Here is a 25549-nt window from a genome sequence, read left to right on the forward strand (position 1 = left end):
TATTTTTGCCTTGTGCATATTACCAATTTTGACTTTTCTAAACTTGCAAAGCAATACAGCTCTTGAATAACCCATTTTCTCCAGCTGGCCACATCTCAAACCGGCCAAGTACGGTCCCGCCCGAGAGCGACTGCACCTGCTCCCTCTGCCTGGAAAGTTCTTCTCTCCAGATATTCAAATGGTATTGATCCCTCACCATAGGACAACATTTATATATTTCCTTATCACATAGGAGAGACACCTTCCCCCCATTTAAAATAAACATACCTCACACAATTATGCCAATCTCCACCCTTTGCCATGTTTTGTTCTTCTTTATGCATCTACTGCCATCTGACACTACATGTCACATGTGTTTACATATCTGTTGATTCTCTCATTCACTCCCTAAGACACAGCTCAGGGGGACCGGGGTCTTTTGTTGGTTTGTGCCTCTAGAGTGGCACTGGGCACAAACCAAGGCTCCACATGCACTTGAGCTGAGGAATAAATCTGCAAGGTGCGGTGGGTCTGAGAAGTAACCACACAGAACTCACACACCCTGCAGAGCTGCTCAGCCTGGGACCCAGCTAACCCCTGGGGGAAGGAATCTGAAGTGCATTTGAAACGAGGCCCCCTTTCTCTGTTCTGAAAGACACACGTAGACAAGCCCGGCGCTGCAGTTGGTGTTGAAAACCTCCGCGGGTACCAGTTCAGGGATGTCGGCGCTGCTAACTCCTCCGCTGAAGGAGGCTGATCACCTGCGTGCCACCAGTCCCCTCAACGAAGACGACTCCAGAGACGCAGAGCAGCAAGCCCAGCACGCCTCCTGCCGGGCGCAGCCCTGAGCTGGTGCCAAGAAGAACCCCCTTCCCTAAGGTCTCAGCTCGAACGCCCGCGCCTATCACACAGCACAGCTCCACCTGGATGTTTGGCTGTGCACTTGCTATTCAGTGAATGGGGCGAGGAAAAAAGATGAAGCACATGCTGAGGTCGGAAAACATACTTCAGTTATACATCCTTTCCTTTTAAGGGTAAAAATTTTATTTTTGAGGAACTTCAGACTGCACATTTTCAAAGAGAGTCACATCAGAAAGCAAAATGTTACCCTCCCCTCATCCTAGAAATAAATAAGAAGGGCATAAAATTTCTTTTTAAATCACGACACTTGGAAGTTTAGCACCAGCATCCAAAATGAACAAAAAAGGAAAAAAAGCATTTACTATATATTTCAGATTTCTTTGGTTGGGGGGGGGGTCTCCCCATGTGGTATTAATAATTCCTCTTTCAATTCATATTACCAAAACAGTAAAAACCAGAAAAAATAATAATAAACCGAGTGGTTGCTGAAAGCGGGGAGGTCACTCTCTTGCTCTGTGCAGGCATTCCCAGGGTCTCAGCTTGCTGGAGACACCGGCTGACGCTTTCCTTGTGTAGCTGTTTGTCTTGTCAAGAACAATAGTAAACATTCTAATGTCCACATCTTGGTTACTAGTCTTCCACTTTATTGCTTGGACGTTTCTTTGGTGTTGGTAAGGTCGTGGTCTGTTTTTTGCTTAGTCTTATTTTCTGAATGGTCATTAATTTCTTAGGTCACCTGGAAAAAATTCAAATCGAAATTATAAAGAGTGGCACGATGACCGAGAGTTAAAGCATAAAAAGGCAAAAAATACAAAACAATTATGTAATTCAAAAAGCAGTATTTCAAAAGCTCTAAACAAAATCTACATGTGTATCTTTTATAGATTTGCAAACTAAAACATTAATTTAATGGAAACCTTTAAATATTTTTAAAAACCAGAACAGTCAGGACATAATAGTAAAAATTCTGTACAATTATATAAAAGAAAATTACCATCATGAAGCCTTTTCAAATAAATGACACTATAGCATTGATGATTCTTCATAAGCATTTTAATGGCTGTACAGTATCTCCTCATATGGATATACCACAATATTAACCCCTTCTCCAATATTAAGACTATAAATAGTAGAAATATGTTTCCTGTATTTTGGATCATTTATTTCCTTAGAGAAAATACCTGGAAATAATGTTACTAAATAAAAGGTTATGACCAAATAACTGAAACATAATTCTGTCAGTAAATGCAAGCAAGTCTGAATATGGAATTTATTTCTATGATAAGCTTTCCATGCTACCCAGAGATAAAACAGAATATTCTCAGCATAGCAAATGGTCACCAGTGAAAGGCTAATTTAAATCCCAAATCTCTGCGTATAAAAGCAGACGGCATTTATAAAGTAGAAACTTACGGGGAGGGTATAGCTCAAGTGGTAGAGCGCACGACTAGCATGCACGAGGTCTCTGGGTTCAATCCCCAGCGCCTCCTCTAAAAATAAATAAATAAATCTAATTACCTCCCTCCCACTAAATAAATAATTAAATAAAAATTTTTTTAAAGTAGAAACTTAATAATGATCGCAAAACTTTATGAAATCTTAATTTTTGGAAAAATAACACTGAGACTATGAACTTTACAACATCTCTTTTAACTAACAGCTAATTCTTTATTTACTTAATGGAAAGGGCAACAATTAAGAAACAGTGAAAAATTAAAGTCTCAGGACTTACTGGATGAAAAAACTAGAATGAAGCCAACTATGGCTTCTAAATTCTTTTAAGACTGGCTCCATAACTGAGTCAGTCTTTCTAGTATATGTCTACCTGTATAAATGCAATTTCCAAGATCTTTAACAAGAAGATAGAAAAAAGCAGGAAGCAACAATGAACAAAATCAAGCTGGCTTTTACGGAGCGGCCATCCTTCCCCACACCCTGCTTAAGTACATCGTATGCGGCACCGCACTAGATCCGTGCAGCGACCGCAGTGGGCAAGTCTGGCGAGCAACCTCATCCTACGGGCAGCATACATTCCTGAGGCCGAGGATGAAGCAACTGCCGGCGACCACTCAGGACACGAGCAGATCCTGCACTGCACACGTAAACCCGGCTCTCACGCGCCACATGCAGTGTCTCAAAATAAATGGTGGTGGCTATCAAAGGGAAAGGGGAAGGGAAAACCACTCTGGTTTATTCTACAGATCACAGTCCTGTTCCTCAAATGAGGCCTTTAAATGGTCAAACTGGCCACTAGGTGTCACAAAGGTAAAACTTTTCAAAAGTTTTCTTAAGTGGTATTAATAGTTAACAACTGTCTATCTAGAAAAAAGAAGTTGACTCTCCTTAACCCTGTCTGCGTGTTTATGCCCCTAAAACTTAGCAAAAGCAGGTCAGTCTCAGGGAGGCTGACCGCCAACACCACCACCGAAACCGCTCTTTCTCCAGAATCCTGATGGAGACGAGAGGTTGGCCCAGATGCATCTCAGAACCAGTGTCGGCCGGTCGGCGCAACTGTCGAGAAGGCAGAGCTGTGTGAAAGGCACAGCGCTCCTACCTGCAGGTGGTGAGGTGCCTGGGGAGCCTGCTGTCACTCAGCACTGCTCTGCTCGGTGGCCGGAGCGGGGTTCTCAGATGGCGCGTCGCCTGCCTTGGTCTAAAACACACAACAAAACCACAACCCAGAAACAAATCAATTCAGATGGAGGTGGAAGGTCCAAGGCTAAAATCTCAAAAGTTGGAATCTTCCTGCCTGTGAAGGTAAAGCACTGTGCAAAATCTTAACGATGCTAAAGTATGCGTCAAAAATTAGAACCAGAGAAAAATGGCCTCTAAATGGCGATGAAGCCCCACTACTCCCCTGAACAAAAAGCTGTAAAAAATTATACAGTTGCTTTCAACACATGCTGAGAGGTTGAGAGGCTCTCTGTAAATGCTGTCTTTTGTCCAGAGAGCCCTGAATGCTTCAGCTCTGAGTCCCCACTAGTACAGCTAATTAGTTGAATTTAAATATTTGATTTGTGTTATGTGCAGGGCATCCCCTCCACCACATACATATACATGGATCTTAAGCAAAATGTTAACTATATATAAAAATATTATATATATTATATGTATCTGAAGTCTCAGTTTTCAGATTACAAAACCACTCTCAGAAGGGATACTGAAGTTTGACATGGTTAAGGATGCTCTGGCCGCCTCCCCTCCGGCTGGCTGGCTTCTCGCACCTCTTTGCCATCTTGTGCAGGAGCGTTGGGAGGGCGGGGGCGGCGCCGATAGTTATAGGGGCGCCGGTATCCACGGCGAGCAGACGGCTGGTTGGGACCACTGGCAGCTTGTTGATTCTCTTTATCTTCAGTCTCTCCAACAACCGGGGCGGGTCGTGGGCGAGGAGGGCCCCTGGAGCAGGGAACACGAGAGAACAGAGGACACGTGCAATGGGACGGGGTCCTTGAGAACATGAGGTTTTATTCTCAAAGGTTACTAAGTCAAGGGATTGGGACTCACTGCTAGAATTAGACACAGACTAATGCGGCAAAGGGAACAAGGTGTAAAAAAAACTGCTTTTCCATTATTTTCCCCCTTCACCCGGACACCTGTTTGTGGTGAACAAACGTATGCTGAACACAGCAAGGTCCTGGCAGGCCCTCTGGCAGGCACTGAGGATGGGAAGATTAAGAAAGAAAATGGCCTGGTCTCTGCCCTCCGAGGACCGTGTGTCGGGGAGACTCAGGGGGCTGAACATGGGGAGAAAACTAGCATCACTCACTTTGCGCCAAAGCCTGTGCTGGGATGCTTTCGTGTTAAATATTTAATTCAATTTCAGCGCTAATTCTGTGAGTTAAGATTTGTAGAGAGAAAACCAGGAAGTTTAGAGAGGATAAGTATTTGGCTGAAATATACTGGATTACTGCTTTTATAGGTCAAAAAAGGTCAAATATCACTTCCCCAGGTCCCACAGCTCGGGACTCACAGAGCTGGGATTCGTGTATGCTACCGTCTTTTTTCTGTTTTCATTAAGACATTTCTATGAAGCCTCTTCTATTTGCAAAATCCTAATAAATCATTAGAAGGATTACATCTAAAACTGAAATGAATCTTACGAGAAAAAAAGACGCAGAGTGGTACAAATCCTCTCCCAGAACCATACACTCACTCTCCTCTCAATAAACCCTCGCTGCCAAACCCTGAGGTGGTATGAATGAAGCTCTATTTTTTTTACTTACATCAAGGGTAGGGTGAGGAAACAGGAAGGCTTATATAATATAAAAAGCTTAAAAGAACTTAGGGAGTCTAGCCCAATTCAGTCGTCACAAGGGATAAAGCAGAAATAAAATAACACTCCCTTACTAACACTAAGATCACTGGTAGTAACAATAAGCAATATTTACTGAGGGCTTTCTAGACCAGGCACCGTACTGATTATCGTAAATGCCTTAGTGCATTGAACCCTATTGACAACTGTAGAATATTGCTTATAAACCTGGGGACTAAGTCTAAGAGGATTCTAGAAACTTGCCTAAGTAATTGTAGGGTGGGAATTTAAATACAGACCAAATTTCATCTGTATCCTGATTTAGACATCTGTATCCTGTATTAGACTGCCTCGGCTATCAGAGTATTCAGTGTCCCAAATACTCCCTGGCACTCAATTCTTCCTCCGTTTGTAGCACTACCCATCAATTAATTTCTGTTTGTCTCATTAAGTATAAGAAAAATTAAGCATTAATTTATATCATGTGAAACAAATAATGCTTTTGGTTATATCATGTGAAACAAATAATGCTTCTCTAATTGTTAAGTAGGGGGAAACGTCACACAGCCATCTAAAATAAAACACCCCAGAGTCCAACCCCAAACCTGGATGTAAGGTCAAAGCAGCCACATCTTCAGTCACATAGTAGACCCACAAAGCTGACCCACAACTTCCATCTCCATCCCACTGTCACTCCCAAGTCCTTCAGCCAGTCGCCGTCAGTAGGAAACACATACCTACGGAACCTCGGGCGGTAAGTCGGATTCCGATGGACTGGTCCCTGAAGTTGTGCTCCGTCTGGGACTCCATCCTTTATCTCCCCAATCTCACCAGCCTAGAAGGGGGCAAGGAGAGTGTCACACTACAGGACAGAAGAGATTCGGCACACAGCTGCGTTCAGAATTTTTCTTTTAAAGGAAAAAAATAGAAGGTTTCATCACAAAGCTGGGAACCCTCAATTCGAACAGGGAGCTACGCACTGATTGGGTCTTTGTGAAAGACAGGATTGAAGGAAAGATTCTTTCCCACTGGGCAGTATTTTGCCTGATCCCAGTGCACCTAATTCTATTTTAAAATATTAAACACTTTGAAGTGTTCCATTCATCTCTTGAAAGAGAACCTCTATTCTAAAAGGACAAGGAATGACATTCTCACTGGAGCAATGAGCATCTCTTCAATCTTTTCCAACTCAGGCCCACCGATCCTGCAGACAGGGTGTCCCCTCAACAGGGTGACGCCTTCTCCACTCAGAGGTTCTCCCATGCCTCCAAACCACAACTTCACCAGATTTCTTCCTTTCACTATTTTTTCCCTTTTATCTGTTTCATTCTTTACTTAAGTAAAACATTTAAAAAAAAATAAAATAAAACGTACTTCCTTGAGAAATTTATTTTAAGCTGGGGGGGTAAAATTAATTCACTGCAGAACTTCCAAGAGAAGAAAGAACGAAAAAACTAACAAAAAATCCGAACAGCAATCTCTCAAATTCTTACAATACAGCCACATCTCAACCTTTTTTTTTCCCCTCAAAATGAATATTCCTTCCTTCTCCGTACTTCACCAAGAAAAGAGAAGCAATCAGAGAAGAATTTCCATGTTAACTATCAAATCTACCAACTTGCCGGCCTTTGTTTTCCTTCTCTCATGACACTGATTAAGCGGTCCACGCTCAAAGCCAAAGCCGACCACCTCTCTCGCCTACCTGAGCCTTCAGCTCCGCCCCCTTCACTGGACATTGGTTCCCTTCTCCCCGCCATCATCTCCATCCAGGCATAGAAATGAGCTGAAATAGCACCCATCTTCTCCAGCTTTTTTCTTTAAATAATCACAAACTTACAGGAGACTTGGAAGTATAGGATCTAGTCCTCAGACCCCATTCAGGCTTGCCACTTGTCCCCAAAATGCCCTTCACAGCAACGAGACTCATGGAGAACCACACCTTGGACTAAGCTGTCTCTCCACCTGGAACAGTCCTTCGGTCTCCCCCTGGCTTTCGTGACCTTGGCACTTTTAAAGGCTACAAGGCCAGTTTATTTGTAAAATACCCCTCAGTTCTGGTTGTTTGGTGTTTCCTCATGGTTTAGTTTATGCACCTTTGGAAGGGAAGCCACAAGAGTGGCACTGAGTCCCTCTCACTGCGCCCTGTCCCACGGCGCCTGGTTTCACTTCCCACCATTACGGACAACACTGACCTTGAGATGGAGTTAAGGCTCCTTGCTGTGAGTTTCCTCCTTCCCCCCCTTTGTAATTTATGCAGATTTTGTGAAGAAGTACGTTCAAAGTCTGTAAATATCTCATTTCCCCTCAAATTCAGTATCTGTATTTCTTTCTCTCTGCAAAGATCGCATGGTTCTCTGTTTTATTCCATGAGAGAAAGTCTGTTACTCTCATTACTGGCCGGTGGGAGCCCGTTCACGCTGGCTCGGGCCCCTCTGACCCGGCTCCAGCACTCTCTGAGCACTTCCGTGCTTCCTGGCACAACAAGATGTTCCAGGCTCATATTGTGCTTTCTCTGGCCTGGCTCTGAAATCAGCTGTTTCTCCAGAGGAGCTTCTTTTTATTGGGGAATGGTATCTATAAATGAAAAACTGGAGGCCAGGCATGCTTAATGCTATTAAGGTGTCATTGACTTCACGCCATTTTGGGAGACAGAAAATAAGGAGCACACAACACACACACAAATACACACACACGCACAAACACCTGAGTTATACGCATATAAATGGATGGGGGTGTGTGTGTGTGTGTGTGTGTGTGTGTGTGTGTGTGTGGCATATTTGATCTGGCCATCTAATGGCTTCAGAAGTAAGCTGTTGGTGAGGGAAAGGGTAAGGGAGACCAGGAGTGAATTCATTCAATGTAAAAACAAAATCAAATCAAACAGAACCCTCGCCCTGACCCACACCCTCCCCCAGCCCCTGCCCCATCTCCCTGAGCTCCCTCACAGACATACACGTTAAACCACTTCTCCCACCACAGAAACCTCCTCAAAGGGGAAATGTGATACCCCTTCCTCCTCAGTATGCTGCCTCCTTCCGGCTCTTCCTTGAATTCATTCTAATCAGACTTCTGTCCTCACCACACCACTAACCTCCAAGTACCAAAGCCACACATCAAGTCTCAGCCTCACTCCCTCCACTGACCCACAGCACTTAATACAGCACCCACTCCCTTCTGGAAGTACGTTCCCCTGCCCACTCCCTTTCTCGAGTCCTCTGCTAGACTCCTCCCCTCCCAAATCCAATCCTGAAACGTCGGGGTGCCCCAGACCTCAGTCCCGGGCTCTGTTTCACTTGTTCGACAGTGCCTCTCACCTGCACCATGCCCCTGGGTGTGTTTTGATGACTCCACAAGTGGCTCACAGCCTGGTCTCCCCCACTTGGGGCTCCCCTCGGCCCTCGCCCTTGTACGTGCCCTTCCCTCTGCCTCTCATGCCCTTCCAGCATGTGAGTGCCTCGCTCCATCGCTCCTTTTAGGTCTCGCCCCAAATCCAACCCCAGGACTTTGTCAGCCACCTTATCTGAAACCACACCTTCTTAGCCAAGCCACTTTCTACCTCTCGACTGTTTTATTTTTCTGCCCACTTAATATCTCCGCTCGGAGGCAACACTGCCTGTGTGAAGATGGCCTCCAGATGACTCCTGCCTCTCCCCTTAAACCTGATCTCTCGTCACAAAGGCTTCCTTCACTCCTCACACCACACACTCACTCCATCAGAAAGGCTGTCACTTCTGTGTTTGAAACGCTTCCTAAATCTGACCTTATCACACCTCCACTGTGGCGGCTCTAATCCACGCCACGGTTGTCTCTCCACAGGGAAATCCTTAGAGCGGGTCGGCCAACTCCTCCTGCCGACTCCTCCAACAGTCCAATGAGTTCTCAATTACGTTACCTGCCTTAGCAGGTCAGTAGTTCTTTTCGTGGTCTGCCGGGCTCACTTCAGCTGCTCTAGGATGTCACCTTCACCTCACCTCCTAGCCCTCTCCTCTTCACTCCTACCATCCCAGCACACGAGCTGCCCTTTGGTTCTCAGAACGAGCAAAGCTGCTGCTTCTTCGGGAACTTTGATTCACACACACACACACACACACACAAACAGCAATTAAACATACAAAGGATGAGGGGTCACCAGAATACTAGACTGGGAAGAGACTGAAACACACAGAGTAAGTTTAAATCAAGCTCTGCCCCTTTTTGCCCATGTGACCTTAGGTAAAAGTGGCTACTTTTTTTTAACTGCTCAAACCTTTTCATCTGTAACGACGACAAAAATACAGAAACCACTGCCAACTTCCTAAAGCTGCAGGGAAAGCTGAAGAAGAACTGATGTCAAACATCTGTCCTTGGTGGATGCCAAACGACGTTGCTCCCTTTCCTCCGTCAGATAATCCTTCTCTCAAAGACTACAAATATTTCAACTATGAAATGGGTAAGAATTTAAACCTAAGTTAAAACAACTGAGTGCAATGATCAGAAAAAACAGACATTTTCAAAATCAGTTTTCACCCTGCCTCTGGAAATGATGCCCTGCACGGCACTCAACACTCCCTGCGCTCTGAACCTTCAACCCCTCACGTGAGATACACTGCATTTCCAACAGTTTGGAAAAGAATCATCATATTCTCAAAAAAGTACAGCACATACGTATACGCGAAACAGCAAGGATTATTTCAGGAAGGCACTACTAACGCCCTAAAAATAAATGTGTATTACATCTCCCTGACTCCTCCTGCCCCCACTTCCTAGAAGCCTGGAGTCTGCCCTAAAGAAACCCACTACGCCTCAGGCACCCAGTCTCTCCATGTATGCAGGGCTCCTGTTATTTTTAGCACATTTGTCAGGGACAGCTGCTGCAGAGGAGAAGGGCAGAAAGCAAGAAGCGACGCGGAAGGAACACAGCCGTGCATGGCAGGCCAGGAGAAGGGGAGCAGAGCACAGACTGAACACAATGTTCAGTCAAAACACTTGGTGGAAAAACAAAAAACAGAAACCAAGGACATTAAGAGGAAAAAGCTGTGGCCAGTAGTAAAGAAAGCGACGTCCTATCCCAAGATGTCCAGGTTTCCTGGGAACTGCGAAATTGGTAAAAGGCTTGTTAATGGCAGGTCAAGCTCACAACAGCTCTATCAATAATTTGCAGTGAAAAAAGAGAAATCAATCAATAATCAATCCTATGTTAGCTTCTCTTAAAAATCGATACTCTCTCATCTCAATTAAGGCCTTTATAGCTGTTATCTCTCCTGGGGGCCTCATGCCAGCCTCTGCCTTTGATTTGCTCATCACAACCCCACGGAGGAGGCAATTATCCCCATTTAAAGGATGGACAAGTGACTCTCAGAAGCTCACAGGTAATAAGCAGCAGAGACAAGATTCACATCCAGGCCTGCCTGGCTTCAGAGCTGAGCTCTGACACACACTGTCTGTCTCCACTGCATGTCTTTTATTCTTCCACAAGCTAGAAGCCATGCCCTACCCACCGGCGTCCCCAGTGACAGGCAAGGCTCCTGGGGTCACACCTTTAGAAGTGTTCTGGAATGATCATTCTGCAAAAGCAGACTGGAGGCCTTGCCCCCGCTCTGGGAGCATTGGGAAGCCACAAGCAAGGTTTTATTTCCGGCAGCTGGTGTTGGAGGAGGAGGAGGAAGAGGATGCAGAGGAAGGATGGAGGGGTGAGGACTGCTGAAGAGAGGTCCCAGGTGCAATGTTACCTGCATTCTGCTGGGATGGGGAAAGGCCCGGGAGCGGCGGTCAGAGGTCTGTCCCACGTGGTAAGGCGGGAACCGCCGCCGGTACTGAGGGCGATACTGGGGGCGGCGCAGCTGACTCCGGGCGCCAGGGAACTGCCCGTCAGTGGCAGGGGGGTCAAATCCTTCACTGCTGCCGCTCCCTTCCTCCTCCTCCTCCCCAGCGTACTAGCGAAGCAAAGAAACAGAGGTTCAGAAGGAGTTTCAGCAAGGAAAGAACCAAAGAATACCATTTAGGGTGAATATCACCGAAAGAAAAACAATTTCCCCCAAAGGAACAATTCTACTATACAGGCAAAAATGCATTTAACCCAGATTATCAGGTGACTTCCTGGGATAAACGATTTTAAGATTAAAGTAGATCTGTGCAGATAAAATACCAAGAAGCAGAAAAGCAAGTGCCATCACTCTGTAACGCATTTGGTAAGCATCCAATAATTACAATCGGTGAGTTATCAGTTGATCAACCACCCAAAAAACATCTACAAGGTTTATAATATTTACCTCCACCAAATGTGTCTCCATCAACATTTGCCATCCACTGGGGCAAAGTCAAGGGAAATATATTTCTTGGCGGCTGGTGCTACCAACAGGTTAGTCCAAAGTGGTTTGCTTCCTGGAGCAGTTCTCAAAGTGTGGACAGGGTCTCTGAAACCCTTCCCAAGGCGTTATCATAGTGCTAGTAAGGTACTGTCTGTCTGCCCCTTCCCCTCTCTGAGTGTTGAGGGGGTGGTGTTGCCCAGAAGCTAGAGTGACTCGTGGTCTCTCGGCAGCCCGAATGCAGAAGGGCTGTGGGAACCCAGCTATCTTCTACTAAACCAGACATCAGAGATTTGCAAAATATAAAGCAACACCACTCTTCTCACTCAATTTAAAAATCTGGTTTTCATTAAAAAAAAAAAAAGTTACTTATATTTATATGTAAGGAGTTTATTTTAAATAAATTAAATGTTTTAAATTTCTGCCTTAATTTCTAATGCATTAAATATTAAGATATAAAACCACACAAATAAAAGCTCTGGGATCCCATATTTAAGCACAAATGGGTCCAAAAACCAAAAGGTTTGAGAACCACTGACTTACGTCATGGTTCTCCTTGTATGTTTAGGAATAGTTTTAACTGCACTTTAACAGATAGTAGTAAGTAATAGATACAGACAGTTTCTAAATATAGTCCTTATTAACAAAGCAAATTATTGACTCATTTTATATTTTTTCCTATATTTAAACTACCATATCACATACTAATGTTTTATATAAAAAAATATGTTAGCAAACAGCTAAACACCCCTCAAAGAAATTTTTACTTTGATTCTTACTTTAAAGAGGAATTGCAACGACACAGGCAGGCTTAAGGGAAGTAACTGATTTTTTTAAATGAAAAAAAATAAAATGCCTGCTTTTGAGGGTGAGGCCATTTACGGTTCAGAACCCTCCAGAGCCAAGCCCACATGGGCAACTAAACTCCCAAAGAGGAAAAACTTCGATTTTAGCCTCAACTGGTCTAATTTCAGAAAAACCAGGCCCTTCTACACTTTCTGAAACTGGTATCCGATACAGTCCCCAACGACGTAAAGACACGTCAGCACAGAAAACGCCGACCAAACTATCCAAGTGAGACTCAGTAAAGCGCTTTCTCTGTAGGTTTTTCTGTGTCTTTTGAGCTGCGTAGAGCCAAACCCTTCATCAGGAGTTCCACTTTACAGAGCAAGAGTAATGGCACCACCACTGCCAAGCAGGCTCTTGACAGACACTCAACAAGCCGCTGGGACTTAGAGGTATCAGAGCAGGAAATCTTCCCTTATGTTTACATTCAGAATTTTGCCAATTTTATTTCTAAGTATTTTTCACCTGCATGACTTTAGAAATTTCCAGCTGAGGAGGAAAGTCTTTAAAGAGAAAATTGGCACTAAAGGTTTTCTACCACTTTTACTTCTAAATTAGCCTAGAAATAAAAAAAAACTAAAACTTGAGCTCCGTGAATCTGGTGAACTTGAGTTAGCAGTAAACTCTATGGTAGTGCAATCTTACCACCCCCTACACAGCTTATTATTAAAAATTAAATACAAAAAGCAAAACATAGGTAAGAAAAATATATAAAGAGAAAAACAATATGCCATGAGGCATCTGACAAAAACCAATGTGGGCTGCATTCGAAGATGGCAGAATAAAGAGAGGAAGCACTCAGGGCAACAGAGATACGAAGCTATCAATGTGTAGAGATAAATCATTCGCAGTCTGCAAATACTTTCTTCTGGTGAGATTTTTTCAAAAGTATTCCTTGGATAATATACATAGCCCCAGTCCTGGGCTTACAAAGTGTCCTCAGTTTTATTCTATAGCACGAACCTCAGGTACTAATTCTAGAAATGTCCAGAAATGACTCAAATCTAACAGGTTCCCCGTGACCACAGATGAATGGGATTCTTCTGGGTGCCTTGAGAATGCTTTAAACTGAGCCTCCTCAGAAAACTCTGGCCAGACAAGGTTGTAAACCCTTCCACCTGGATTGGTACCAATCTAAAGAACTAAAAATCTGGAGAACCACTTATTGCCTCTTTGCTTTGAAATAATGGGAAATGCTATGCTAAATAAAACAGCCACAAAACTGAGGCAAATTACTGACTATTTCTATGGCCCACACTGTTTATTGCTTATTCCTCAGCTATTCCCCCTTCCTCTTTGCCAACCAAAGGCTGATTTTCTTAGAAGTTAACGGTACCAGCGCCAAGGGATGAACAACAGGTTTAAGCCAATCACAGAAATCCCATTCCTCGGTCCCAGTGAGTGACTAGGTTCCAGCCAGACAAGAGAGCCACATGAAGAGAAAGCCTTTTGGACAACCTTGGCACAGCCCACCTTAATTAAGCCTTCTTGTTACGGGATAATTATATGTCTGCTACTTGCAGCCAAATAACACAGAAACTGATACAACTTCTGAATGGTGAGTTTCCACTAGGACCAGTGGCTACAGATCAATTCTGGACACTAAAAATTTCCCATCAAAAAAAAAAAAAATCATTGTGTCTCCAGGAGAAGATACAGCATTTTTCTGCTCCAAGTATCTACACTTAATTTTAGCTGTGAAGACATCTTCAGTCAACATTAGGCTGGGGGACCACGTACATTGCGGGGCGGCCCCCGGCGGCGGCCGTAGTAGCCACGGCGGTACCGGCGCCGGTCCGCAGCGTAGCGGCTCCCTTCCACGGGCACTCCATCCGGGCCGGTCACGTTGGCTGCTTCTGCCCCCTGAGAAAGAAAACAGAGGCGGCCTCAAAATTAAAAAGAAGCCAACCTAACTACCAACAAAGCCCCCGTAGACCGCCAGAGTTACAGACTGCCAGAATGTACCAGAAACTCTGATCATGACCTCAAAAACACATCCACGTTTTCCAGGGTTAGCAAAATGCTTGCTGTCCTGATTTAAATGTACACAGCTGGTCTGCTTCCACAGCCTGAACCGTGCCTTCTTGTTTGGTTCAAGAGCAGGACTCGCCTCTTTAAAGAACAAACTGGTAAATATAAGGAAACTGTAAGTGCAGAAACGCTAGACTGGGAAGAATACTCCTCAGGAAAATAACTGAGATACTGTTATCTTCCTAGAGAAGGTTGCAGCCCACGTGTTACTCTCCGAGGTACTAAGAGAATCCGCTGGTGGGCTTCCATGGCTCTGTCCAGCATCAAGTTATCATGAGGGAAACTTCTCCCATCTCAGCAGCAGCAGGAATGAAGGGTCCTTGACTGAGCTTCCACATACATATGGTCTCCACAAATGTGGTCACTCTTTAAACCTTCTTCTTATCCTTGAAACAGACTTGGCATTCTTATTCTCATATGGACAAATGGATCAAATGGTTCAAAAATATAATTCGGACAAAGGAGATTCAAAAGAGTGTATTACACACTCTACATCAATTTGTATAACCTTAAATTCTGAAAATACACAGAGGTAAAATTAACCTAGCAGAACAAAATTTTAAGAGCTGGATGGGACATCAGAGATCACTATCGGCCAGCATTTGCTGGTAAATGATTTCAAATTCCATGAGATTTGCAAGATACCTGGGGGATCACATTGGTAAAGAAGTCATTTAAATTTCTATATTAGATGAAACAAAGTGTTTTTCTTTTAAAATAGAAAATAGTTTGAGAGCTGCTAAGAACATGGGCTGTGGAGTGGTGCGTATGTGAAAAGAGCGCACGGGAGGTGACTAACCATTCACTCAGCTTGTAACTCAGCTGAGACGGCTGGTAATCTGCCAAGGCAGCTCCACCATAGACAGTTTTAAAATGTTTTTGTCCCTCTTTAACATCATTTTACTGACCTCTATAATAGACCGCTGATTGAACACAAAGATTAAAGGACACTGCTAATATTGGAATTAAATATGTAACAGCATAAAAAAAAATTCTGCAGATGCACATCAAGATGATCCATTGGCCCCTTGGGTTGTTCTTCATCTGAACACAGTTGTCATACAGGCCACAGGCGCCTCTGGCTTTCCAAAAGCCAAGCCAAAGAGAAAACACAATGATTATATTTGATTTGAATCTTCTTTTACTGTGACTAAAACACTATTTACTGTGTATTATTTGGGCAGAAGAGCTTGCAAATCACAGCCTAAAATCTTTAGTCTTAGAAAAAGAAATCTTTGGCACCAAAGCAGCTTTTATCTATTTTAACACTATAAAACCATTTAATTTTAATCTATACTTGAATATACACTTGGTGCCAAAATAAAATATGCCATGTTAAATCTTGAGAAATTAGCTTTTCCTTCCATAATGAAATAGGGTTCATCATTTATTAAAATAGAAATTAAATGTCCTTTTATATTATATCAAACAATGCATACGATGCCATTCAATAATCAGAAATGTTTTTACTTGAGTCCCTTCTTTCTGTCATTCAAAAACTCCAAAGCACTGTCAATTCATTAAGGGCTGAGAGACCATTTACTCTGCGAGAAGGCCGTACCAGCACCCTGGGCACCTAACCACCGCCTCCTCTCACCTTCTCTCCTTCGACCACATCAAACTCTACAGTTTCTCCATCTCCTACACTGCGCAGGTATTTCCGTGGGTTATTCTTCTTGATGGCGGTCTGTCAAGAGGATAGAAAATTCCAGATTAAGTATATGCCCAAACTGGCCACAGATTTCATCACCTTCAAGTTTCCCAGTTATACTGAAGAAACTGTTGCTCTAATATTACTTTTTAAAATTATTCTCCCAACAAACCTGGATCTCCAAAACCACAACAAAAACAAATCAAAAAAGCACTATAAACCTACGTTCCACATTACTTTCCTGATTCATGCTATCCTTCAAAATCCATCTTGATAGGTGGATTAACCAGTGCGCAGTCACAGCCTGACACCTGGCTGCGATGCTGGGTAGATTACTTCCCCCGCACTACTAAGTGTCTAAGATTCACACTTTATCTTCATGAGGGGAGGGCGGGGAGGATGCTTTCATGAAATCTTACACGCAGAAACACACAAATACATTCTAGGGCAGAGATTTCATAGATGAGAGAAACTGCTAACCTCAAAAGAAGTTTTAAAAATGTCAAGGGGATAAATATTTCTGATAAAATATACAAAATTACCTCAACATTAACATTAACTTTAACATTACAATCTTCCCCCTCCCATGTTATGGCTGAGGGAACCATCCGGAGGCTAGTAAGTGATTTATCTGAGATCACAAAAGACAGCCTGGGGAAGACAGCGGGGAGGAGGAGGGAAGGGGGGGCATGTATACCCCTGTGCTCTTATCTATATGCTAGTTACTCAAAATTTTCCCATCTCACCACTCACATGTCACCTCATCCCTACACAGTCCCTGATAACACACTGAAAAGTTAATGAAAATGCTCTCCTGCACTGAACACCTGCACCTAAATATCTGCTTGTGAAACCGGCCCGTTTTTTTCAATCAGTGGAAGGAAGAGAATGATTCCTGCAAATAAAATTTTCCATTTCTTTAGCTGGTATCTCTAAATAGTTAAAGGGGCCTCTGAGTTTCTTTGGAACTAGGTCAACCTTATTTTATAAAGCGATTAGGCATGTGTAATCCAGCCCTTCCCTTACTCTGAGTAGGAGGGAGGGGAAAAAAAAAAAAAGAATGAACCAATAGGGCAGAGACCTCACCCACAGAGGAAAAAGGCAGTTCAGGACAGGATATACGCGCAGGCAGCCTGAACACTCAGCCATTCCAAAAACAGCCCCTCCCTGCCGGCTCGCTCCCTTTTTCCTGTCAAACTGGGCGAGCCTCGGCACACCGAGGTGACTCACTGCACAGCCTCCCTCCCGGGGCTGGAATCAGGTCACAACTCACAGGCAGATGAAGCTGGCCATGGGTACAGAGACTCCTTTCACTCCAGCCGTCCCCAAAACGCCGAGTTCTTACCCCAAAAGGCCTACTAGCCTCTAGGTGTTATAAGCAACACTTTCTTTCAGTCTGTTATGACTAAAAGTCACTGTGTCTGGACAAAATAACCTACTCCAGCGACCGAGGTACAACTGAAATGTCACTCATAGAAACCACAACGGGAGAGTCTATCCTTCCATATCACTATCTCCAGGAACCAGACTCCACCCCGGTACACACGTGGTCCTAAACAGAAGGAAACACACACACACACACAGCCAGCCAGCTGCTGGCCAGCCTGCAGGTGCTGGTACCTGCCTCTGCGTCTCCTTGTCGTTACAGACTAAGAACTACACACACGTGAGACAATTCACTGAAACCTAACACATGGAACGAACAGAGAGCACACCTACTCCTTTCAACCTATTTTGTAAAGCCAAGTCCAGCACACATAATGTCCTATTAGAACAACATCCTAGGCTAATACGGTGAAGAAAGACTGAGGTTCCTATAGCAGAGAAGCCCACGTTTTCCAGATTTTACCAATTTGCTACATTTCCTTTGAATCTAGGGGAATGTGGGCCTTTTTGCCCCGCCCACATGCTAACCCAGCCTGGTTTCAGCAGGAGTGAGGACCAGCGTGGGAATCAGGAGCTTTCTCCAGTCTTAGGTACACACACCCTAACCATCGGCTTTGCTGTGCTGCGCTATTCACTTCAAGTTCCAGCTGCTCCAACAGGGAACCCTTCACCAATGCCCGCCCAGGCCGAAGAGGACGGGTCCCAGTCAAACACTATGGAGGAACCACAAAGGCAGGAGAATAGGATGCTGACATGGAGACCCAAGGGCTTTTGCTAAAGCTTTAAAATTCAGAAAGTGGTCTGACTAGTACTTCCTTAAACTACAAAAATAAAAACTGTGTGAAAACAGTACGATGGGACAGAGGAGCTTATGTGCTAATCTTCAGAAGTGGAACTGAGCACTCTTGCCAAAAGAAAACCCCAGAAAGAGCTGGAGTAGAGCAGCAGTGTGCAGGACCTCACCTTGGGAAGGGGACGACAGCACATTACAGAAGCCCCTCCCCTCAAAGAGCAAACGTCACATTTATTCTCCCACTTACCTGATGGACAAATACATCTTCTTTGGTGTCATTTCTATTGGAAGATAAAAAGTTCACAATTAAAGATACTAGGTATGTGAACAAACGTAAAAGAACAGATGTTTTGTGAGTTTGGATTCCCAGACCTCAAAACACAACATGTTTGTTTATCCTTGAAACTTAATTCAGATGCCTCAAAGCATCCTCATTAAAAACTTCTAAACCCTCAAGATACCCACCCTACTCCAGGTGACCCCAGTGCTTCGAAACAGGCATACAGATTCAACAGCCAGAAACATCCCTTTCCTCTCAGCTCTTCCTAAATCACATGCTGTGTAACCAGAGCCCCAGATTCCCCTCCCAGCAAAGCAAAGCAAAGCAAGATGGTTAAAAGGACAGGGCACAGCTGTGAACGAGGCTCTCCTTACACTGAAACCTAAAACAGCTCCATCCTCGTCCTAATCGCCCCAACGCACCCACCAAAATATGCAAGGAAGAAACTAGAGGAATTTTTTAAAGGGGGGGGTATGGGCAGGGGAGTAAAGAAAATGAGGATATCATGTGGAAACATTATGACACCCCCAGCAGCTCACAGTTGTGTTCTCATTCCTATATGGCTGGAAGTTACCATGGCTTCAAGAAAACACTACGGTTTCCACACAGGACTTGGACCAGACCTGGGTTACAGATCCAGCTCAATTACTCATTAGTCGTGAGACCTTAGGAAAGTTGCTTAAGCAGTCTGAGACTCCACTTCTCTGTCTGTGACACCGTGGATACCGACTCAGTCATCCCCCGGCCCTTCCCATTTCTGATTTAATCCTCCCCCCACCACCTCTTGTCTTTTCATGGCCAGACTGTGTAAAATACGTTATTAATTTATCAGTGTTTTAGAAATGTATTTAATTAATATTTTCTGATCAGCTTAGAAATGAGAATATTTACAGTGCTCAGAAATCTTAAAACTTAACACCAGCCATCAATAAAGGATGGGAAGAGACACCAACAGCAGGTGCCACAACATAAGTACACATTGAAAACACGCAGAGATACACACACCTACCGATTTATAAATCCATATCCATTTCTGACGTTGAACCATTTGACAGTGCCAAGGACTTTGGTGGCTAAAATAGGATTAAGCAGATAAATTAGTATCTGACCTACAAAGAGATACAGCTCATACCACTAAGGTCTTGATAGCATTATTTAAAGCCTAAACATACCTGAGGAAACCATTAAAAGCTTAACTCCAAAGTATATTGGGAAGGAAAATGGAGCAAGTGAAGATGTCACAGGGAAAAACTTTTCAGAAGACTAAACCTTTCTTCCCTGTTAAACTTTTCAGTAAAGTCCTAAGATCAGGAATGGGCATAAGTCTATATAACTCTGCAAGAGGCAAAATTGAGAAACACCATTCAAGGAAAAACAAAACAAAAAATGCTCTTTAAAGTTTTGTTTGTTTGTTTTGTATATTTTTTTAAATTGACGTATAGTCAGTTTACAATGTCGTGTCAATTTCTGGTGTACAGCATAATGCTTCAGTCATACATATACATACATATATTCGTTTTCCTCTTTAAAGTTTTAACACAGAAAATTTTTCTGAGCACAAAGTAAAGGTCACAATGCAAGAGACTGCAGACACACAAAGTATGTACCAATGACCTGACACATAACTTTCACACTCTCAAATAGTGGCCAAACTTTAAACAGTGAAATAGTAGCTCCTTGTTAGTAGCTAATCTACAAAGACCTGAAGAAACTTGTCTCAGTGCCAGACGGGGCCTATCAGGGAGTCAAGAGTAATAATAGAAGTGATGCGGTCTCAGCCCAGTTCTGTCCTTACCACCCTGAGACATGATGTAACAGGCCTTTTCAAAGCAGTGATGAATTTGGGATTCTGTTTCATTGTTTACCCTACTCTCCACAGCTGGTGGGAATCAAACAGCATTTTCTTAATAACATCCCTCTCTTTACCTTGATGATTGTCTGTACTTTGTGTCGTGAGTACATTTCTGCACAACACTAGATTTCAATACATTTAAGAGAAGGAATCCAAACAAACAGTATGGCCATATAACTTGTACTCGCAGATTCATATCTATTTCAGCCACTTATGATTTTAGATGACTCCTTTGAATCGACTGTGAATAGCAAATCCAGTACTTCTAGGACATGCCTATGTCTAAGCTCAGGACATGCATAAAGCAATGATCAAGACTCAGTGAAACAGGAACAATAGGGAACTTTGAAAAAGAAAAAAAAATGCTTAGCAGAGAATGGAAGTAACAATTAACATTAATCCAAGCTGCCTCTCTATGAGATACAAAGTTTTTAATTTCCAAGGATAAACAATAAGGATTCAGTTTTTAAATTCAAGACTAAAACAGTAATTAGGACTGGTTTTGCTGTGGGCGGGGTTAGTTCTGAGTTTGGTAGACTGATATGCTTGGGGAAGTATTTTAGCTCTCTTTGTAAAAAGAGGGGGAAAAAACATCTTCCTGCCTTCAGAGTCACTCTGCCCACCACTGACTGAGCAACCTCCAGACCTAATTCCAAGTAAGGAAGATCTTTCCAATGAAGAGATTAAACCCTTAAAATCTTCAGTTTTAGGCCATTCTAATAACAGCAGCAAGGCAAAGAAGAAAAAAAAATTCTGTATTTTAAATCCAAACGTACACATATGACTGTTTTTGATAAATTACATGCTTTTAAATCACACATTATTTCAAATCATATGCTTTTTGTCTCTCCTTTCATTTGCCCCACAATTAATGACCCAGAAGAACATAAGGAAAATGCAAAGCTAGGAACTCCTTTGATTCATTTTCATACAGTTAATGTCCCTAGGCACTGTCAAAGGCATGATCTTCGTTAGAAAAGCAACAGTACTCAGGAGAAAGATCAAAGTGATTTCCAAGTATCACTTCCATCTAGGCTGCAGGTTACTTTTACTCCCAGTGTAGTTTTAAAAAGTTTCCTAATTCCACAAACATTCCCAACCACTTCATAAGGCCAAATGCATCCATGCACCCTTCTTGCCTTAAAACCATAAACTCACTTCACATCCACGGAGGGGGACATGGGGGCAGAGGAAGAATGTCAAGCTTCTATGATGTTCATTAGAAGGGAAATTTTCTTTCGGGAGGTGGACTCTTTCCCCAGCCTGTGGCTAAGCACTCAAGTTCAAGACCGTTTGTAAAATCGAGAATGGGAGAATCCCAAACTGGAATTCCATTTCAGTCGCTTTGTCCCTGGCACATTTCAGGCACCCATGTGTTTGCTTGGCTAAGGAAAAGGAGATGGCAGAACACACTGGACAGAGACAGTGTTGAAATGTCAGGTAGAAGGCTGTCTGTCATTTGAAGAGCTGGAGTGACAGTGGAAAGGTCAAAGACCTCCATACTCATCACCAGGGATGTTAGAGGCTTACGAGCAGTTGGTGGTTGAGGAAGTTAATTTATCTGTTTCCTTCATCTTTAAAGATTTCTGTTTCAGCTTAAAATTTGAGAAGATTAGTCAGACCCAGAAGGATACAAGAATCAAGTGAAAAACTGCAAAATTTCTTTACAGGAAAATAAGTTATCATTAAGAATATATCTTAATACTGCTTTGGATAAGCCAAGGCTGTCTCTCTGACATTCTGCACGGAAGTGTTCCAAGAAACACTTGTTGGAAACAGTATCACAATGCAACACCGAGGAGATACAAGCAACTTTTAGTCCGGTGAACTGAGGCTGTTTCGTTTCTTAACCTACACAAGTTACATCGAACATGTTGACAGTAACTAAGTAAAATTTAGCCCTTGAAAAACATGAAAACAGGCCCCTTAAGGCAGGAAACATTAGATGGCACTTTTCTTTCTTCACATTACTCCCCCAGTTTTCTTCCTAGAAAATTGGTCAGGCAAGACTCAGAGTCATCAAACAAATCCCACCCAAAATAGTGAGAATTTCTCTAAAGCATCCTACACGCTCTCTTAACTCTCCTGTTTAAAAAAGAGTGAATGAAAAAACAAACACTCACCTTTTAGAGACCTGATTCCCCACCCACCTGCTTTATGAGCCCGTTTGGGCCTCACACAGGGCGTCACTTAAGGAGAGAACGCGCCAAAATACATGACAAAACCAACAATGACCACAGGACACCCTTTGTAATGCTCTGCCCCACCCCGGACCTGAACATCTCATCTTCCCATTTCCTTTCTTAAGTTACCAGTCCCAAGATAACGATGCTGTGAACTAACGTCATATCCACACTTCCGAGGAAGTTTTTTCAGCTGCTGCACGAAAAGCTTTCCCACAATCCAGGAAGAAGACAACGTGTAGCGATTGGTAAACACTGAACGGTTCTCTGCAGCAGCGGGCTCAGAGAGGGCGGAGGACGCGGGACCCAGAGCCAAGTTTCCCGGAGAGGATTGCAACACCTCTCTGCCGGCATGTGGCCGTCAGCAGCATGGCCTGGTTCCCGTGCCCCTGTGGGAAGGGCGTCAGGGACAGACACCTGAGCCTTCCCGGCAAGAAGCTTTTCCAACTTCCCCTCCCGGTCTCCGAGCGCCTTCCTCTCCCCCGAAAGAAATGCTCTCCCCGATCCTAAGCGAGGACCCCTAAGTTCCCGTCCGACATATGTACCTGTCCCATCCCTCCATCCACATGCATCCCAACCCTGGGTCCTTCCTCGCGACTGCCGCTCCTTCCCCCTTCGCATCCGGGCCTGCTTCGCCGCGGGAGCGTGCGACAGTGCCCGTCTCGGGGACCCAAGACCCCAGCTTGCGGGTCCTGGACCAGGAGGGCGCGCTCGGGGGGCGGGAGCGCAGGGCGTCGCGCGCTCACCTGGCAGCGCCAGCGGGACAGGCGGAGCCCGGGCACCGGCCCCCGGGACCCGACGTCCCCCGGGACGCGACGCTGTCCGCTCTCCCGTCGGGTGGGGGAGGCGGCCGGAGCTGCCCACACGTGCTCGGCGGCCGCCCGCCCCGCCCGGGGCAGCCCCCACGCTCCCGGGCCTGACTCACCGAGAACTTTCTTCTCCGCGTCTTCACTGCCGGCGGCGGCCGAAGAGGCGGGGGCCGCGGTGCCCGGGGCTGCGGGGGCCGCGTCCCCCGCTGGGTTTCCCGCGACCAGGGCGGCGGGCGCCGGGGCCGCGCCGCCGCCCGCGGGGCTCTTGGGCGCGGGGTCCTGGGGGGCCGCGGCGGCCGCCTCCGCCGGAGCCTGCGGGAGGGTGGTGGTCGCGGTGGTGGTGGTCGCGGTGGTGGTGGTGGTGGTGGTGGTGGTGGTGGCCTCGCCCGCCTCGCTCATGCCGCCTCCTCCGCGCTCACTCGGGCACCTCGCTGGCGGTTGGTCGGCGGTTAGCGCGGCTGCTGGTCGCGGCGGCCGGGGCTCGCTCTCGGGGAGGCCGGTGCGGATCTCGCGGCGCGGGCGGCGGAGGCGGCTCGAGCTCTCGGGCTGCGCGCTCGCTCTTGGGCTCCTCGCTCGATCTTACTGCCCCAAAAATGGCCCCGCACAAGTTTTTCTAGGCGGCGCACCGGCCCGGGAGGGAAGAGGGTGGGGAGAGTTGGCTCCGGAGTTGGGCATCGACTTCATTAGCATTTAAAGGCACCCGGTGCCTTTCCGCCCACCGGTCAGGCCGGGATGGAGCGCAGGGGCCGAGCGGCCGCCAGAGGAAAGCAAGGGTGGATCTGAGCTTGGCGGGGTGTCTGGAGTTCTCTGCCGAGCCCGCGCGGCCGTCCCTTTGTTGGAGCCGGGCAGCGGGGCGCTCCTGCCTCCCCACATCTTCTCGGAGAGGCAGACTCGGGCGTCCAGATGACCTGGCGCTCCTCCCTCCCAAACGCTGGTTTTTAAATCCTTTCCAGTTATTCAGTCAACTTTTATGAAGCACCAGAAACTATTTCTGCTACAGCAATGAACTGGAATAATCAAATCTGAAGGCGGTTTGGCTCCTTACTCCGGAGAGATGATTTACGGATCATTTCGTCTCTCAGCCACAGGTGAGGAGACTGAAGTCCAAACCTCCGAGAATTAATATAAATATCCGAGTTTACAGCAGATTAACGGCAACAAGTGAGCTGTTCAGATGCATAAACTACTACTACACTTCTTTAAAAATGAGTAAATCCACACCCCACCTCCTGTTCTAATTACCTCTGCCAGCTGGTGAGAGCCTCCGCAACTGAGCCCTCTTGGCCTCAGCGAGGAGAGGTACAGACAAACAGATCACCCAGTAAACGTTATTCCCAGTTGGAAGAGCCCACGTGGCCTTTAGAGAATGGACAGGATTATGCTAGGCACCTAGCCAGAGGGACTCAAGAACTGAGATACAGGATATTCGGTGTTCTTTGCCTCCAGGGTCTAGACAGAGTGTAGGTATGCACTCCAGCGCTGCTCTTAATTAACCGAGTTGACTTGAACTAGGCGTTCAATGTCCCAGAGTCAGTTTCCTCCTTTATGAGCGTCTCTCAAAGGCACCCTGGAAGGTAGATGGGATTACCATATGTAACTCCAGTATCTGGGTCCAACAAAAGCTCCCTTTTTTCATCCCCTGTTCCCCCAAACCATTTACCTATTACTTCCCGCTGGAATTACATGTCATGTGGCTACATCAGGAGGGTAGCTAGCAAGTGTAATTCACCACTGTATCTCCACTGGTAAGCACGGGATCTAGCATAGAGCTGTAACATAGTAAATGTTTGCTAAATGAAAACAAACCAAAAGACCAACATTTTCCAAACTCAATTACTTCTCAACACGTTTATTATCGATGATTATAAAACTACTCTGTCTTATCACTTTCTTACTTTATCCATGAAAAAATACAAATTCAAAAAGAAATTCTTAGGAGAAATAGCAAAATATGGACTATTTGGCTTTTCCATGTAACTCACCTACATTTTTAAAATTGCAAATTTGTAAATGTTAGAGTCCTATTTTGGACTGACTTCAGTATGGACCATATGGCAATATTGTCTATATTTGGGTGTATTTTTTTTAAATGCTGATCTGATTCTAAGCATGATTAAATTATTTCTTAATTTTTAAACAGTATAGTATTAATTAAAATTAAATTATATGCGTGATTTATACTGGTGAGGACTGGCCATTGACTTTCTTATCTGGCAGAGTGATTATTGCTATGCAGAATTGGGTTTGCAAGAAAAAAAAATGAGAGGGCTTGAACTCCTCAAATTCAATTTAATAGTGAATCCTTAAAAAATATATATATATATATGTATGTATGTATGTAT

The 25549-nt window shown here is 44.7% G+C and overlaps 1 protein-coding gene across 2 annotated transcripts; it reads right to left on the reverse strand.

Moving 5' to 3' along the window:
* Nucleotides 1–1000: 1000 nt before the first annotated feature.
* Nucleotides 1001–23815, reverse strand: YBX3 (Y-box binding protein 3). Of its 2 annotated transcripts, XM_074357388.1 has the most exons (10): nt 23324–23815; nt 19373–19436; nt 18331–18364; nt 15851–15940; nt 13963–14085; nt 10801–11004; nt 5830–5927; nt 4065–4236; nt 3395–3493; nt 1001–1576 (listed from the first exon to the last, which is right to left on the reverse strand). In XM_074357388.1, the coding sequence occupies exons 1-9, from the start codon at nt 23604–23606 to the stop codon at nt 3428–3430; spliced, it is 1134 nt and encodes a 377-aa protein (XP_074213489.1). In that variant the 5' UTR covers nt 23607–23815; the 3' UTR covers nt 1001–1576; nt 3395–3427. The 2 variants fall into 2 exon arrangements, with proteins under 2 accessions (XP_074213489.1, XP_074213490.1); XM_074357389.1 differs by lacking the exon at nt 10801–11004.
* Nucleotides 23816–25549: the final 1734 nt, after the last annotated feature.

The sequence above is a fragment of the Camelus bactrianus genome, chromosome 34 (genome assembly GCF_048773025.1).
Source record: "Camelus bactrianus isolate YW-2024 breed Bactrian camel chromosome 34, ASM4877302v1, whole genome shotgun sequence".
Taxonomy (NCBI): Eukaryota; Metazoa; Chordata; class Mammalia; order Artiodactyla; family Camelidae; genus Camelus; species Camelus bactrianus.